This window comes from Rhizophagus irregularis, chromosome 18 (assembly GCF_026210795.1).
Source record: "Rhizophagus irregularis chromosome 18, complete sequence".
Lineage (NCBI taxonomy): Eukaryota > Fungi > Glomeromycota > Glomeromycetes > Glomerales > Glomeraceae > Rhizophagus > Rhizophagus irregularis.
The window spans coordinates 503,011-518,282 of NC_089446.1; the positions used below are offsets into that span (position 1 = coordinate 503,011).

General features: G+C 26.3%; 3 protein-coding genes across 3 annotated transcripts; 1 reads left to right on the forward strand and 2 right to left on the reverse strand.

Moving 5' to 3' along the window:
- Window positions 1-200: 200 nt before the first annotated feature.
- On the forward strand, window positions 201-2,868 carry OCT59_009753 (uncharacterized protein; the record flags this gene model as incomplete). Its single annotated transcript, XM_066132574.1, has 5 exons — window positions 201-813; window positions 890-1,263; window positions 1,353-1,533; window positions 1,688-2,668; window positions 2,738-2,868. The coding sequence occupies 5 exons, from the start codon at window positions 201-203 to the stop codon at window positions 2,866-2,868; spliced, it is 2,280 nt and encodes a 759-aa protein (XP_066000205.1).
- Window positions 2,869-3,424: 556 nt separating this feature from the next.
- Window positions 3,425-5,626, reverse strand: OCT59_009754 (uncharacterized protein; the record flags this gene model as incomplete). The annotated part of the gene is made up of 7 exons (XM_066132575.1): window positions 3,425-3,810; window positions 3,874-3,936; window positions 4,041-4,721; window positions 4,810-4,866; window positions 4,936-5,029; window positions 5,109-5,385; window positions 5,520-5,626. 7 exons carry the CDS (start codon window positions 5,624-5,626, stop codon window positions 3,425-3,427), a joined length of 1,665 nt encoding a protein of 554 aa, XP_066000206.1.
- A 6,369-nt stretch (window positions 5,627-11,995) lies between these two features.
- On the reverse strand, window positions 11,996-15,215 carry OCT59_009755 (uncharacterized protein; the record flags this gene model as incomplete). Its single annotated transcript, XM_066132576.1, has 12 exons — window positions 11,996-12,210; window positions 12,287-12,408; window positions 12,477-12,651; window positions 12,730-12,860; window positions 12,925-13,151; window positions 13,561-13,700; window positions 13,774-13,965; window positions 14,096-14,150; window positions 14,241-14,481; window positions 14,549-14,820; window positions 14,883-15,071; window positions 15,150-15,215. 12 exons carry the CDS (start codon window positions 15,213-15,215, stop codon window positions 11,996-11,998), a joined length of 2,025 nt encoding a protein of 674 aa, XP_066000207.1.
- Between the last annotated feature and the right edge of the window lie 57 nt (window positions 15,216-15,272).

A 15,272-nucleotide genomic window follows, 5' to 3' on the forward strand; every position in this document is an offset into this window, starting at 1 on the left:
GAGTGGTTATATTTTATTTATTGATTTTTATTTTGATTACGGATAGGTGATGTTCATGTGAAGTATGTTACATTTTAGAATTTGTGAAACCATTTTTTTGATATAAAGTTGCCGCTCACGCTAAAATAAGTTAAATTTTGGAATTTAAATTTCTTATTTCAATAAAAAAAAAAAGAACTTGTTAAAATTTAAATAACATCATGACTAATGAATGCTCAAATTCCGAAAATTTATTTCCTGCTGATAATCAACATGAAGTTGTCGAAAAACTTGAAATTGGTTTCAAAAGATTAAATAATAAATTTATAAATTTATTAGAAGAAAATCAAAGAATTAAACAACACAATAATAATCTTCAAGAAGAAAATCAAGAAATCCTATATATTAATTCGGAATTAAATGAAAAATATCAAGAAATCTTACGTACTAATTCGGAATTAAATGAAAAAAATCAAGAAATTTCACGTACTAATTTAGAATTAAATAAAAAAAATCAGGAAATCTTACGTAATAACTCAAATTTAATTAAAGAAAATGAAAATGTTTTACGTATTAATAATGATTTAAAAGAAAAACTTCAAAAGATAGATGAACAATTTGAAAAACTTCAACAGGATTTAAATTTAGAGAAACAAAAAAATAAAGAAATTCAACGTCTTGAAATAGTTTCTCAAAATTTAGAAAAAAATTTAAAAATATTGGAAGTAGATGAAATTGATATCAATACTATTAATGCTTTTAAAGAGAACAACGAACAAGAAAATTGTAATATTGACAATAGTCCAACAACCTTCGCTTTAAATGATAGTAAAAGTATGTGGTAATGAACTTTTTAAAAAATTTTATTAATACTGATTAAACGAATTAATGCTTTTTATGTAATTTAAAGGTTTGGAGAAAGATATTGTGAAACACATTAAAATCGTGGTTGGATTAGACTTCGGAACAAATTATTCTGGATTCTCTTATTGCCATGTTGCTAATAAACAAAATATAATTTCAAATTATGTATGGCCTGGGTTTGGGGTAGCTGGCGTGTATAAAACAAATACAGTTCTTCAATATGATAATGAATATAATAATGTGTTGTGCTGGGGTGCTGAAGCTTTAAGAGTAAGACCAAAACGAAAAAATAGAAAACAAAATAGTCAACCCGTTGAATTGTTCAAATTACACCTGGGTTACTTGCCAGATAATTTAAAACCAAAACTTCCAATTAATTACAAAAAGGCTATTACTGACTATCTTAGAGAAATCGGAAAGGTATGAATTATAATTCCAAATTTCCAATATTATTTTAATTTTAATTTTAAATTTCTACTTATTTTAATAATTTTAATACTAATTTTTAGTTAATTAAAGAAAATATTAGATGCAAGTGGCATGGAATTAAATACTCTAAAAACGTATTGTTAGTACTTACAATTCCTGCAGAATATTCAGAAATAGAAAAGGCTATTATGAGAGAATGCGTATTTGAGGCAGCCCTCATTAAAAATATGGACTCAGAAAAACTGCAATTTACTACAGAGTGTAAGTGGGTTTTAAAAAATAAAGCTTTTATTAATTTAATGTAATTGATTTTTCTTTACTTACAGCTGAAGCCGCTGCATTATATTGTTTAAAAAACGAATTAAAATATGAAATAGGAGGCAAGTTTTGATTATTAATTATTTTAATTTAAAAGATATTCAAGTAATTTTTCATTCATATCTTTTAGAAGCATTTATGTTTGTTGACTGTGGTGAGTATACTACAGATTTGACTACTCATAAGTTAGTCAGAAATGATCCATTGTATATAGATAAAGCTACAGTACACATTAGAGACTTCTGTGGAAGTAGATTGATTAATGAAGAATTTATTAAATTTTTATGTGAAAGACTTGGAACTTGTGCTATAGATCTATTGAAAGAAAATAATTATAGTCATTTACAATATATGATCCAAGTTTTCCGTGAACGTATAATGGAACCCTTTACAGGTGATAATATGGAGTTTCAAAATGTACTAGACATTGATGAAGTATCTCCAAATTTGCCACAGTATGTCAGTGAAGAAACTAGGGAAATCATGAAAGAAAATGAGTGGTTGATTGACATTAAATATAATGACATAAAAAAAATGTTTGATCCGGTTGTTGATAGAATTATTCGTTTAATATATATACAACTTTCAAATAATAAAGAAAATTGTTCAACAATATTTTTAACTGGGAATTTTTGTGAAAACAAATATTTACAGAATAGAATAAAAGAAGAATTTAGTCATCATGTGAATAATATTTCAGTTCCCGATTACCCAGAAGCAGCAGTTGCACGTGGAGGTGTAATTTATGGATTATCCATTATATCAACTATTTTGGATGATGTTGAATTTGACATTTTAAAACCTGCTATTTCTCCGAGAGTCCTTAAATATACTTATGGAATTAAATATAACTGGAAAGGTAGTGAGGATCCTACTCATGGTGGCAAAAATTGTAGATTTAAAACTTTGGTCAAACGAGGCACTGAAATTACATTTGATCAAACTTTTTCCTTTAATTTTAAACCCGAATCTAAGACAAGTGAAAGTTTTGCAATTTACTATACACAAAAGTACAATATTGAGTACTGTGATGAACCAGGAATGACACTACTTGGGAAATTAAATATTGACCTTCCAGGTAAATCTCAACTATTTATATAATGAAAATATATAAATTATAATTAACTTTTTTTGTAATCATTATTAGACGTACATCTTGATAATAGAAGGATTGATTTCGGGCTAACCTTTGGTCAATATGAAATTATTGCATCTACAAGGAATGAAAATAGACAAAAACATGAGATTACTTTTTGTTATCCAAATGATGATTTTTGATTTTATAAAGAGTTAAATTATAAATTTTACCTTATTTATATAATGTATAAAAACTAATTTTTAGGTAGTTTTATTCATTTATTTTATATATAATATGCATTAAAATTGTAAAAAATTTAGTTTTTTTAAACTGGAATAAATATAAATATATAATATGGTAAAGGTGAATTTTACCCGAGGTGAATTTCCCTCTGGTGAATTTCCTTCTGGTAAGTGCTACAATTCACTTATATATATAATAATATACATACTAGTAATATATATATAGTACGGTATATCTGGTATTATAAATTATTTAAAAAAAAACGTATATTTTGCGTGGCATCCATTTCTTTATTTTTATGAGATTATATCGTAGTACTAAATTTTATGATGTCGATCATAGAAGTTTTGATTTGAATATGAGATTTAATTATCTGAACATAAAAAATCATAAGGTAAATATTTGTTGGTGCAACATAAGATATCACAGTGATATTCGGAATGTAAATAATTGTTATATAATTTATTAGTATAATATGGGATGTTATATAATAATAATAATAATTAACAAATATTAATAACTTATATTATTAAATAAAGTTTCATATTTCCAACCAGTTTTATCATCAACTTCTTGAGCAACAACCTTAATTGTTATATTACTAAAAAATAAAGTAATCGAAATAGCACTGTTTTTAATTGTACTGGGCGTACTAATCTTCAATGTACCAATTAAATTTACCCCAGGAGAATCACAATATTTTACATCATGTTCATCTGTAATAAATAAATCTATACTATTTCGTGAAATGAAATTTGAACTAAAAATAATTGAGATTCCTGTATCAATTGGAATTTCATTCCCTTGTTTAGCTATTTGTAAAAAAATATTAATCATTCCATCTGAAAGTTTACGTTCAATTGGATCACTAGGATTCCATTTGCGAGTAGCTTTGATTCCTAAAAGAGATAAAATAGGAGTTTATCTTACTGTATTTTTTAATTAATTAGTTTACAACTTACCATATGTCTTTTCAAAAACACGCGATGAAATTGTTTTTATTTTATTTAAATTATCTAGCTCGTCTAGTATCAATCCATATTGTATAGATTTTACGAATTTGTAATAAATAATTAGTTAATAAACTTACAGCCATTACTAATATTAAACTATCTTAACGCGCTTATACCATAAATACGATGAACAGAAGAAGTCTCATCTGACAAGTCGTGAGTAGGTTTAACGTTTAATCCATATATTATAGCACCTCTAATGACTGCTGCTATTGGTAAAGCAGGTACTGCAATAATCGAAACTCGATCTTTAAAGGCTTCTCTTACTCTACTCAAAAGATAAGGTGATTCGCTAAATTTGCCTACTAAAAATATTGCACGGCATTGTTCCTTAACATCATTTAATTGACCATCAATCAATTTTATGATTCTATCTACAACTGGATCAAACATCCCTTTCACTGATTCAAAATCAAGTTTTACAATCCATCCAACTTCTTCCATTTGTTCTTTAAATTCTCCCGTAACATATTGCGGTAAACTAGGACAATAATGTTGCAAATTAAACTTGTATGTCCTAAAACATTCACGATCCTCGTTAAATTTAAATCTAATCCGAGTAGAAAAAAATCGTTTAATCAAATACTGTACTTGTCCATATTTACATTGTTTTAATTTTTCTAATGCTTGAATTCCAACTTTATGCTCAAGAAAGTGTAAAAATTCCTTATCAACAAATGTAAAACCACATAGATCGCCGACACGTTTAGTAATCTCATTTAATCGGTTATTTTTAAGAAATTTTCGCGTTATAATATCGACTGTATCATCACCACAATCTGCAACTAGGAAAGAATCTTAATTTTTTAAAAAAAGTATATAACAGATAAGTAATCTATAAAAACAATTATTATAATTTTTTTTTTACATAAAAAAATCCACTACCTCCATAATGAAGATTATGCCCCTTAACACTTAGGCAATATAAAGCAATTGCATCCGCTGTAACAAAGAAAAAATTAGTTCACCGTCCTAATCCAATGACATAACATAATTAATCATTATACACACGTTCAGTAGTAAACTCAAGATGTGTAGAGTTTAATGTAGTCAAGAGACCAGCTTTATATGCACATTCGCGCATGACAGTTGTATTATGGGGTGGCTTCAATTAATATTATTAAAGAATTTAATTATTAGTTGTAAAATAAATAACTACTAATGACCTATCTTGTACGATATACCCATTCAGCAGGAATGGTTAGAATTAAACCAACATGCTGCGGAAAACTAATTGTCAGCCACCTTCTTTCTAGTGTACTTTTAATCAATATCTGCATTTGAGTTAAATAATCTATGATTGCTTTCCTGTAATTTAATTGCGGAGGTAACCAAGGTTTTTGATCTTCTCTTAAATTAGATAGATGTAATTTAAACAGTTCAATTGGACGAGAACGCTTATTTAAATCATCAACCGTATCATCCAGTTCATCATATAGTGCCAAGTCACCCAATTTATAACTTGAGTATAAGTTTTATTATATTCAAGTGCAGTAGGAATTTTAAAAACACCTTCACGCCCTGGCCTTTTAATTAATTATTTTACTAAAAACACTCGTCAAAAAAAAAGTAAAAAAAAAAAATATTTAATTTACCAAGTAGAGTTCACTACAATAGTTTCCGGATTTTTTATATGCACATAGGCAAAACTCGAATGAGTCATTCCGAAATCTATAAGGATTCTAATTTTTTGCAGATCCATTTTTTTTTATCCAATTTTGACTTTAAAATTGATTCAAATATCATAAGATATTATTGCATAGAAGATATGAGCGGAAAATTTTTTAATGGAAGCGGTTTAGCGACATATATATATGAAACATTGTCACACAAACTTGTGCTACATGCTAGGTGTTCATATCGCACGACATGAATCTGGCAATTTGGTAAAGAAAAAAAAATGATATTGTTTGATATAAAATAATTTTTCAATAAGGGCAATTATAAAGTAACGATAACGGATAAGTTGTAATTCATTTTTAACTTTAAACATATCAAATGTCCGCCAAGAGACCTATTTTGCAACAGACCCTTTGCTGTATTTCGGCTGTAGTTGTAGCAGGTGATTATTACACAAGCAGATCGGTAAAAAAATTTCCTTTTGCAACAAGCTTACCGAATATTTGGAAAATAGAAAATAATTTGGCAGTGAATTCTATATCGAATGTAGGATAAAATTCAATTTTTCTAGCGAATTCAAATTAAAACTATAATATACAGTAAATACATTACAGGCTTTTTATTTTTCTTTTTTTATTTTGTTTTTTACCTTTACTCCTTTTACTACGCCACAATGGATCTAAAAATAGAGTTTGCAAAAGGGTGTCATGTTTTCAAAACTGTAAAGAATTTCTAAACGAAAAGGGTGTTTCCCTTATGAAAGGAGATTAGGAGAAATGAGAAATTAAATATAAATCCTTGTATTAAACTTCGCCTTTCTTGATTTTAATTTAGAAAAAGATGGATCGTTAAAGAAAATTATGAAATTGAAATACTCATCACATCACATAATTACATCCATCTCAGAGGGTGATGGATATTCATGGGTTTGCCGGGACAAGAATCAAAAGAAGGTAAGATGTAATTCATTTTAATATATTACAAATTATATATGTAAGGTAAATATTATTTTTGCATTATAAGTAGAACGAAATGAGAATTATCCATTAGGTTCATTTTATAAAAGAAAATCTGTAAATATATTTTGCTTGGAGTCTGAAAGACATATTTTATCCACGATTGTGACGCAAGATGCCAAGATGACAACCACGATTTGGATAATAACCGTTATTTAAAAAATGTCTTCTTTTTTAAAGCTGTTTTGACGAGCTAAGGACAAAAGCAATAATTGTTAGCAGAGCAAGAACAGGCAACGTTTGATTTGATTTTAATGACGAGCTTGATAAATTGAAGGTTTATTAAAGCAATTCCGAGTTCTGGACTTCTGGTGTATATGTATGTATATGACAAAATTTTGATATTTATTATATTTGATTGAATATTATGTTTTAATACTAGGTATTTATTTTAAACAAGCGATTAGCTAACTCGTAAATATCTATGAATAAAGAATACCTTTTCTAATAAATATATATAATTTTTATAAATTTACTATAAATATACTGCGAAAAAAATACAATTAAAATGTATATCTACTACATAATTAATTTTATTGCAATATATATATACTCTTTATTTACTTTATTTGGAATATTCGTTCAATACAGATTTTATATATAATGTTAGCCTACATTATATTAATTATGAAATAATTTTTAAAATTTTTACACACTACAATTTCACATATTTCAATAAAAGTAAATGCCAATCATTTCTATTTTCTTTGATTACTAATATTATTTGATTGATTGAAGGTCCCTGAAGGGGTCGTTTCAAGTGGGTTGTTTTTATTTATTTTTTTTATCTATTTAATTTAATTCTTTTTTTTATAACTGGCAGTTTTAAGACCTATTTTTTTAATTTGTTTCTTAATTTTTTTTATCATTTCCAATAAATGTTACATTTATTTTATTTTTTTAAAACGGTTCTTTTTTTTAAAAAATACTTTTTTATAAATTTTTTTTAAATGTCTTTTTTTAAAACATTTTTTTTTTTTAAACGGTTCCATTATTAATTCCATAATAGTAGTATACAGAACTTTTTATTTTTTTTTTTGTTTAGTAAATTTTTTTTTAACGATTGAATTTTATATGCTGATTTTTTTAGCAATAAATCTCTTAAGTTCTATGAAAGATTTTTTTTGTAATAAATTTTACCTTTTTTTTAATGATCTACATAACGAAATTTAGTCTCCATATAGGTGATTTTGGTTGTGTTATGTGAGAACGATATAATATTTATACTGTATGTTCTTGAGAAAATAAAATTTTATCGTTAATTGTTAAATCGAGTTCTGCCCAACGAGAGCAACGAACATTTTTAGAAAAATTTAACATATATCGGTATATCTACTGTATATCTCATCTTGGGGCCATGTGATTGACCGCAGCAGATCGCTAAAGTATAACGAGAATTACTATTTTTTCAGTTCTTGTAAATTAGGAACTTTATTAAATATTTTTTTTTGGTTCTTATAAACCGGGGAATTTATTTATAATTAGGTACCTTTTTTTTCGGTTTTTTATAAACCTGAAATTTATTTACTGAATACAATTTTTTTTTAATATATAAAGGTTTTGACGTTATCTCAATCTCAAATTTTTATTGGTTTAAAATTTTTTATTATAAAAATCAAAATCTGCACGCCGCATCAAATTAAATATGAGAACCAATTTCTTAACTTTATATCGACTATTAAAAATTTTTTGAATTTAAATTTTAAAATAGAAAACTAAAGAAGGTTCTCATATCCAAAATCTTATTTTAACCCTATATTCTAGATCTTAGATTTATCTTTTAATCTGATTCAATAATTCTATCAAATATTTAACAAAATTTCAATTTTTACCAACCATTTCTTATAATCTGTATATATTAAAGTTTGAGAAATGTAAATAGGATAGTATTTATTTTGTGGATTTAAATTGAAATCCCAAATGATTTTCGCCCTAAATTTGTTAAAGGCCCTCTTAATATTTTCAAAAAAAAACCAATTAAAATATGATTATCAAGATCTTAGACTAGAATCGAACTAGTCAAAGCATAGACATGCTCTCCACCAGGATAAGATTTAAAAAAAAATTCTGTTTGCTTAATCTTTTAAACATATAGGAGAAAGAAAAGAAACAGAAAAAGAAGAGAAACACCTTAAAATATGGAAGAACTCTAGAGATATGACCTCAAACACCAATCGGCAAACTCAGAGGGATGCTATGGCTGACCAGCCGGGAGACAGGGGCATATGCTATGGGTTTATCACGTTTCCAATAAACCAAGGTCGTCTACAGTCACATTATGTATATTATATTATACAATGGTCTAGAAAGTTCAACCATCTTCATTATACTGGTGACCAGATGTAAAACCTAGACATCACCAGAAATAATGGGCGTTTTTACTAATAAAACTGCAAAACAAACTCCTTTTGTACGAGAGAGATACCTCGTTACGTGTGACGACCAGATGTAAAACCTAGACATCGTCAGGAAATGGGCGTTTTTACTAATAAAACTGCAAAACAAACTCCTTTTGTACGAGAGAGATACCTCGTTACGTGTGACGACCAGATGTAAAACCTAGACATCGTCAGGAAATGGGCGTTTTTACTAATAAAACTGCAAAACAAACTCTTTTTGTACGAGAGAGATACCTCGTTATAAAAAAAGAGACCTCGTTGTAAAAAAAAGAGACCTCGTGAGACCTCGTAAAAAAAAAGAGACCTCATTATAAAAGAAAATGTCATTATAAATGTAAAAGACAGATATTTAAATGTAAAAAACGTCGTTATAGAAGTTAAAATATATAAAATGTCGTTATAAAAGTTAAAATATAAAAAACGTCTTAAAAAAAATATAAAAAACGTCGTTAAAAAAAAAAAGTGCAAAAAGTGGTTTATTTATAAAAAAAAAATAATCAGTGGGTTGGTTATACACAAAATAAAAGGAACGTAATACGCTGATTTTATATTTGGACAGATTGATTGGATTGGATTGGATTGATTGATTTAATTAAAGGAGTATTTGGCTGATCCGCAGGACTGGCCTTCAATTGTATGTTGCGTAACAATTTTTACGTAACTATTATAAAAAGTTATTCAAAATATGAGTAACTCAGAGACGTATCGGTCGTATCGCGCAATTTATCAAATATCAATATCAGCAATTGCATCATGCACTTTTAAATAATATACGAAAAAATGATTACAATAAGCGTAATAAAGGTCTAATACTTCAATTTTAAGTATGTGTTAGAAATTACTAGTTAGTTGTTTAACAAAGTAACGCGCGGGTTACGCCTATGTTTAAAAATTAATAATTGTCATTGCGTAACAAATTATATGTGGTTTAGGCGGTAGTATGTTCTTGTGTATCTGTTACGGTATTTGCTTTATCGCTTTTTAGGTATGAAACTTTAACCGGTATCAGGTATGCTTTCGATCTTACTAAACTTTTTTTTTAATTTAATTACCTAATTGTTTTATTTTCCGGGGGGTTTTTTTTTTCAAACCAAAAAAAAAAATTGATTTTAATTGATTTTTAAAATCAAAATATTTTTTTTTTTAATTTTCTTTAAAATATTTTATTTTTTCAAGTTAAATTTTTTTTTTGCTTATTAATTATTAATTTATTAATCGTTCTTCGTTGTATTTATTTATTTTCAACCAACACTAATTGAATGACAAAAAATTTGGTTCAGACATTAAATAAATAACTATTCTTTTAACTCTTTTTATATTTAGGCAAATTACTTATTCTTAAATGATTTTTTAATTCACCCAAATCTTTTTACATATACTAGTTGATCAATTGATTTCACCGACGAAACACAAAGCAGTGATCGACCAAAGAATGAAAATTCCATCTTAAGGGAAATTGAAATACGGAAAAATTTGAAAGGGATATAACAAAGAAAGAATTAGAGAATTAAAAATTTTTAGAATCATTAATATTTTAGCAAAATTTGAAACAACGAAATTAAAAAAAAAAACAAGAAAAAAGAAGTTGAAGATCAATAAAAGCGAATTTTTTTTAAAAAGAAAATGTTTGTATGTGAATAATTTAATTTTTATATCTTTTATTTTATTTAATAATTGTATTACAGCAAAATTCAAAATATACGGGACACTTGAGAAATTTGATTGTCAGGCGGGTAGCCGGGTTACTCGGCAGTAGGTTATTTATTAGAAAAGTATAAATAAACCCGTGACATGAGTATAATCATAAAAAACCTGTTATGACTTATGAAATAAATTAGCCTTTTTTATACTATCTTATTTTAGCGATTTTTGAACACAATATCCATAATTTTTTTTATTTTTTTTCTTAATGATCTACAGCTAAATATCGAAATATTATAATTATTATTGTAGTACTATAAATTCATGAAAGAGTCATAAACTTGATTGTATTTTTTTTTTATAAAAAAAATTCCCTTTCTTTTTCTTCTTTTTTTCTTTGTTTACATATCATGCGTGCGGAGTTTTCTCACTGATGAAAGAATTTATTTCTTTTTTTAAGTGTCTCATGATTTATTTATTTATATTAATAATTAAAAATAAAAAATAATAAAGAATTTTATATTCCATTAATAATAAGAAGATGATAAGAATATTCCAAAATTAATTTTTTTTAAAAAAAATTATAATATTGTACTATGTTTTACGAATGTAATATCAAACTTTTATTTGGCGATGACTTTCCTATTAAGGATAAAGACAATTCATATTGAAAGATTGCCAATTTCGTAACGTTACAAAAACTTGAAATTTTCGCCGATCTATCATTGAATATAAAAGAATACTCCAATACGTCCAACTTACTCGTTCAACTTTAAACCAGAAAATAAATAAATAAAAACATGCCAACTAACACCTTAAAAGATTCAAATCATTATATCGATTGGTTAGAGAGGTCAATTGCCGATGAACCGGTATTATTTAAATAGTTACGGTATCATCGATTGACACTGTTACGGTATGATCATTTTTTTACCGGTATGAAGATCCATTTGTGCATCATACTGTACTTACACCTTTGGTTGTATAATATTAATACAACCAAAGTTACAGGTACGGTACAAACTGCCATACAAATATCGTACCTGTATTGTAAATATTGTAAACCGCAGTAATACAACAAAAAATAAACATGTTGAAAAGTCTAAAAGGAAAAATGAAATTAAAATCTATGTAAAAATTAATAAAAAAGATTTCGATTTGTATAAACAATTGCTAATTTATGTATTAATTATTTTTATTTACATTTATTTTACAATATATTGTTACATTAATTATTTTGATTTTAATAATTATTATTCTTCAACTGTAGCATATTGAAATTTGAAATATTTTTTTTTAAAAAAAGCTCTACATATTATATTATACATATTAAATCTTATACAAATTTTTGGCAAATTAATAATATTTTTAGCAAAGTAATAATAGCATATTTCATTAATTATTATTTAATTCCATTTCCAACTTTTTAATCTGCAACTCTTTTAATTTTAGATCAATTTCATTCTGTTTGAGTTGCATTTTCCTCTCTTCTAATGCGATCTTGCGCTCTTCAATTTCCATTTCAGTGTCGTCATCATCATAATCAATCTTTGCCTTTTTTGAAGCGCGTTGCTTTCCTTTACTGGTTGTTCTTTTGGATAGTTTTTTAACTATTTTTTTTATAACATTAAAACATGATAATACCCATCATAAATAGCAATCAAATCACAAAGTTTATTACTTTACCTGATCTTTTATTAGCTTGCATTTTTTTACCAAAGTCACTTTTATCTTTACTAGACATAGGAATGCCTGTTTGTTGATGTATTTTTATTCTTTTATAGATGCACTCATCATGTTCCCATCCCCTAAATATAAAAAATAAAATAGGTATCAAATTATTTATTATATAATTATGCAGATAGTAAAAAATTACCTTAGAATTGCAATTTTTAATTTCAATGATTTGCCTGTTCGATTAATCATTGCATGAGCACTTTCAGCAATATTAGTATCAAATGGTGTTGTCTGCCAATCTTCATATGACATTAAGGAATAATGATATGTTAATGAACCCAGAACCCATGGTTTCTGATAATATTCTAGCCAATCTAAAAAAAATAAATTGACATAAATTAATATAATTAATACGATTGATAATCTAATAAAGCAAAACATTATATACTTACTTTGTATACCATCTTCATTACGCATTTTAATTTGTCCAAATATTTGATTAATTTCTTCAGAAGAATTTGCTTTAAGAATTTCAAGCATATCATGTTTTGTATCTGCACAATAAGGGTAATGGTCAACATTTCTATAAAATTATAAAATTATTAGCAAAAGTTTTATTATTAATTTAAAAAATATAAAAATCTTACCTTTTATAATGGATACGACATGATTTAAATACATATTGTAAATGTTCTTTAGCTTTTCGTGTAGGATCCATTTTTTTCATAGCCTTTCCTAATCCAAGGGCTTGGGCTTGATCTAAATCAGCTAAAACACAAACCCAACCATCACCATGTATATGCCGAAAATGGGCAGGCTTATTAGATAATTTTTCAACTATTTCAAAAAAGGCTTCAAACATTCTTTGATATGCCTCTTTAGTTGCAATATTAGTAAAAATTCTACAAAATGTTATAACTATAAAGAATGCATTTAAATTAATTAAGAATTATTAATAAATCAAATTGAAAAATTAAAATTGTTAACTTACTAGTCCTAGATTTTTCTTCATATGCATTAAACTCTAATTCATTAATGTCACCATAAACACGTTTAAATGAAAGATCAACTTCGAAATATTTAAATTCAATGCATTTTGCTGCTTGTTCATTAGTCATACATAAAATCATTATATGACCATCATTAAAAAAACCTAAAAATATATATTAAATTATTTTATATTATGTGTAAAGTAAATAATAAATATATTAATAACATTTTTACTTACTAATTTTTTGGATATAATTCTTTATTTCTTGAGTATTTTGATAAAAATCATATACCACTCCAAGAATCCCTTGACCATGTGGATGTTGCTGATTATGAACACGTGCAATTAAATATCGAAGCTTGTCAATATTATTGAGAGAAGCATGGATTTCAGCTACCATTTCTGTTCCAAATACACTTTTAAGCAAATGACCTTATTAAAAAAAAAAAAGTTAATAATAAGAAAATTTATAATGATATAGCATAATAAAATAAGTTAAACTAACCTGACACTAACTGCTGTGCAGTTATATCTATAAGTTGTTCTTTAGAATTTTCAATTAGTTTCCTCAACTCTGATTTAATACAAGTAGGAGTCTTAGATAAAGGTGGTGGTGGATGTGTATGAATTCCTTTAGATATCAAGATTACAAAAGGAAATCTTTGCAAATTTAAAGGTGTAAGCATCTTGAATTCAACTGAACAAGGAAGTCATTTTAATTCAAGTTTTTGAGTTAAGCCCTGAAAAAGATGGACTGATTCTAATAAAAAAGTCATTAATTTTTTAATAAATACAATTATATTAAAAAAAAAGTGGAATTTATTTACCACAATATTTCTTATGACAACCTGTAGGGTACAACATATTGCAATTTGTATCATCCTATATAAATTAAATAAATAAAAAACAGTTCATAAATTAGTAAAGTTATAAATTATTATATATTAATAAAAAAGTAATGAAGATGCATACTTCCTGATCTAAAATTTTTCCCTGATTTGCAAAAAGTGACTTTAAAAGATTAATATCTACACCAGCCTTAATTTGCAAAGACATATGACCTTTTTCATTTGGTTTCCATTTATCACATCCTATGAATTCACTCCATTGATTTGTAGTATGAACTAAATAGTGTTTAATTTTAGCTTTACCACCACAAGTAAAAGTATTATTTGGATAAGGACATCGGGTTTTTATTGCTGTTAAGTATTCCCTAAAAGAAAGTAAAGATTATTAAAAAATGCATTATAAAATTATAATTTGAGACTATTATAACTTACGTTTGAGTAAGTACTCTTGTAATCCTATTTTCTGGAGTATTATTATAACCATCTTCACAGATAAATGGATTGGTTTCAAGATCTACCTTAGTATGTGATGCTTCCAAGATATTTGGACCAGCTAATTGACAAGTTTTAATGCCTCCGCAATGTTTTATTGCCTTTTTAACCTGGACCCATTTTTTATTTTCTGGATCATCCATATCTTTACCAAAAAATGGACATCCAACGTTAGGAGAACCACCGCTGCCATCACAGAGTGAGTATTGGATCTATTTTTTTAAAAAAAAGTGTTAATTTTTGGTAAAACATCTTTATATCAAAAATTACTTACATCACGAAATGCTGCCTTAGGATCCTCCCAGTTTTCAATGTGATAAATATACGCAACTCCTTCTTCTGATGTTTCTGGATATTCAATAGGAACTAGAGAGTGTCTTACATCATTGATTTTAGTATCCCTTGTAAATACTGCTATTTCAGATTCTGTATCATCTTCTGCATTTAAGTTGGTTTCGGCTGTCTAAATAAAAATGTATTTATTATTTACATCTATTACAATTTTTTTATATAATAATAATTTAATATTAATTAAACTTACAAATGGATCAAAGTTCAATGGCTCATCAAATTCATCTAAATTTATATATTCATATGGTGTAGACATTTTATTAAAAATTAAGAAAAAATGATAAAAAATAATAAGGTTAATAAGTTGAGAAAA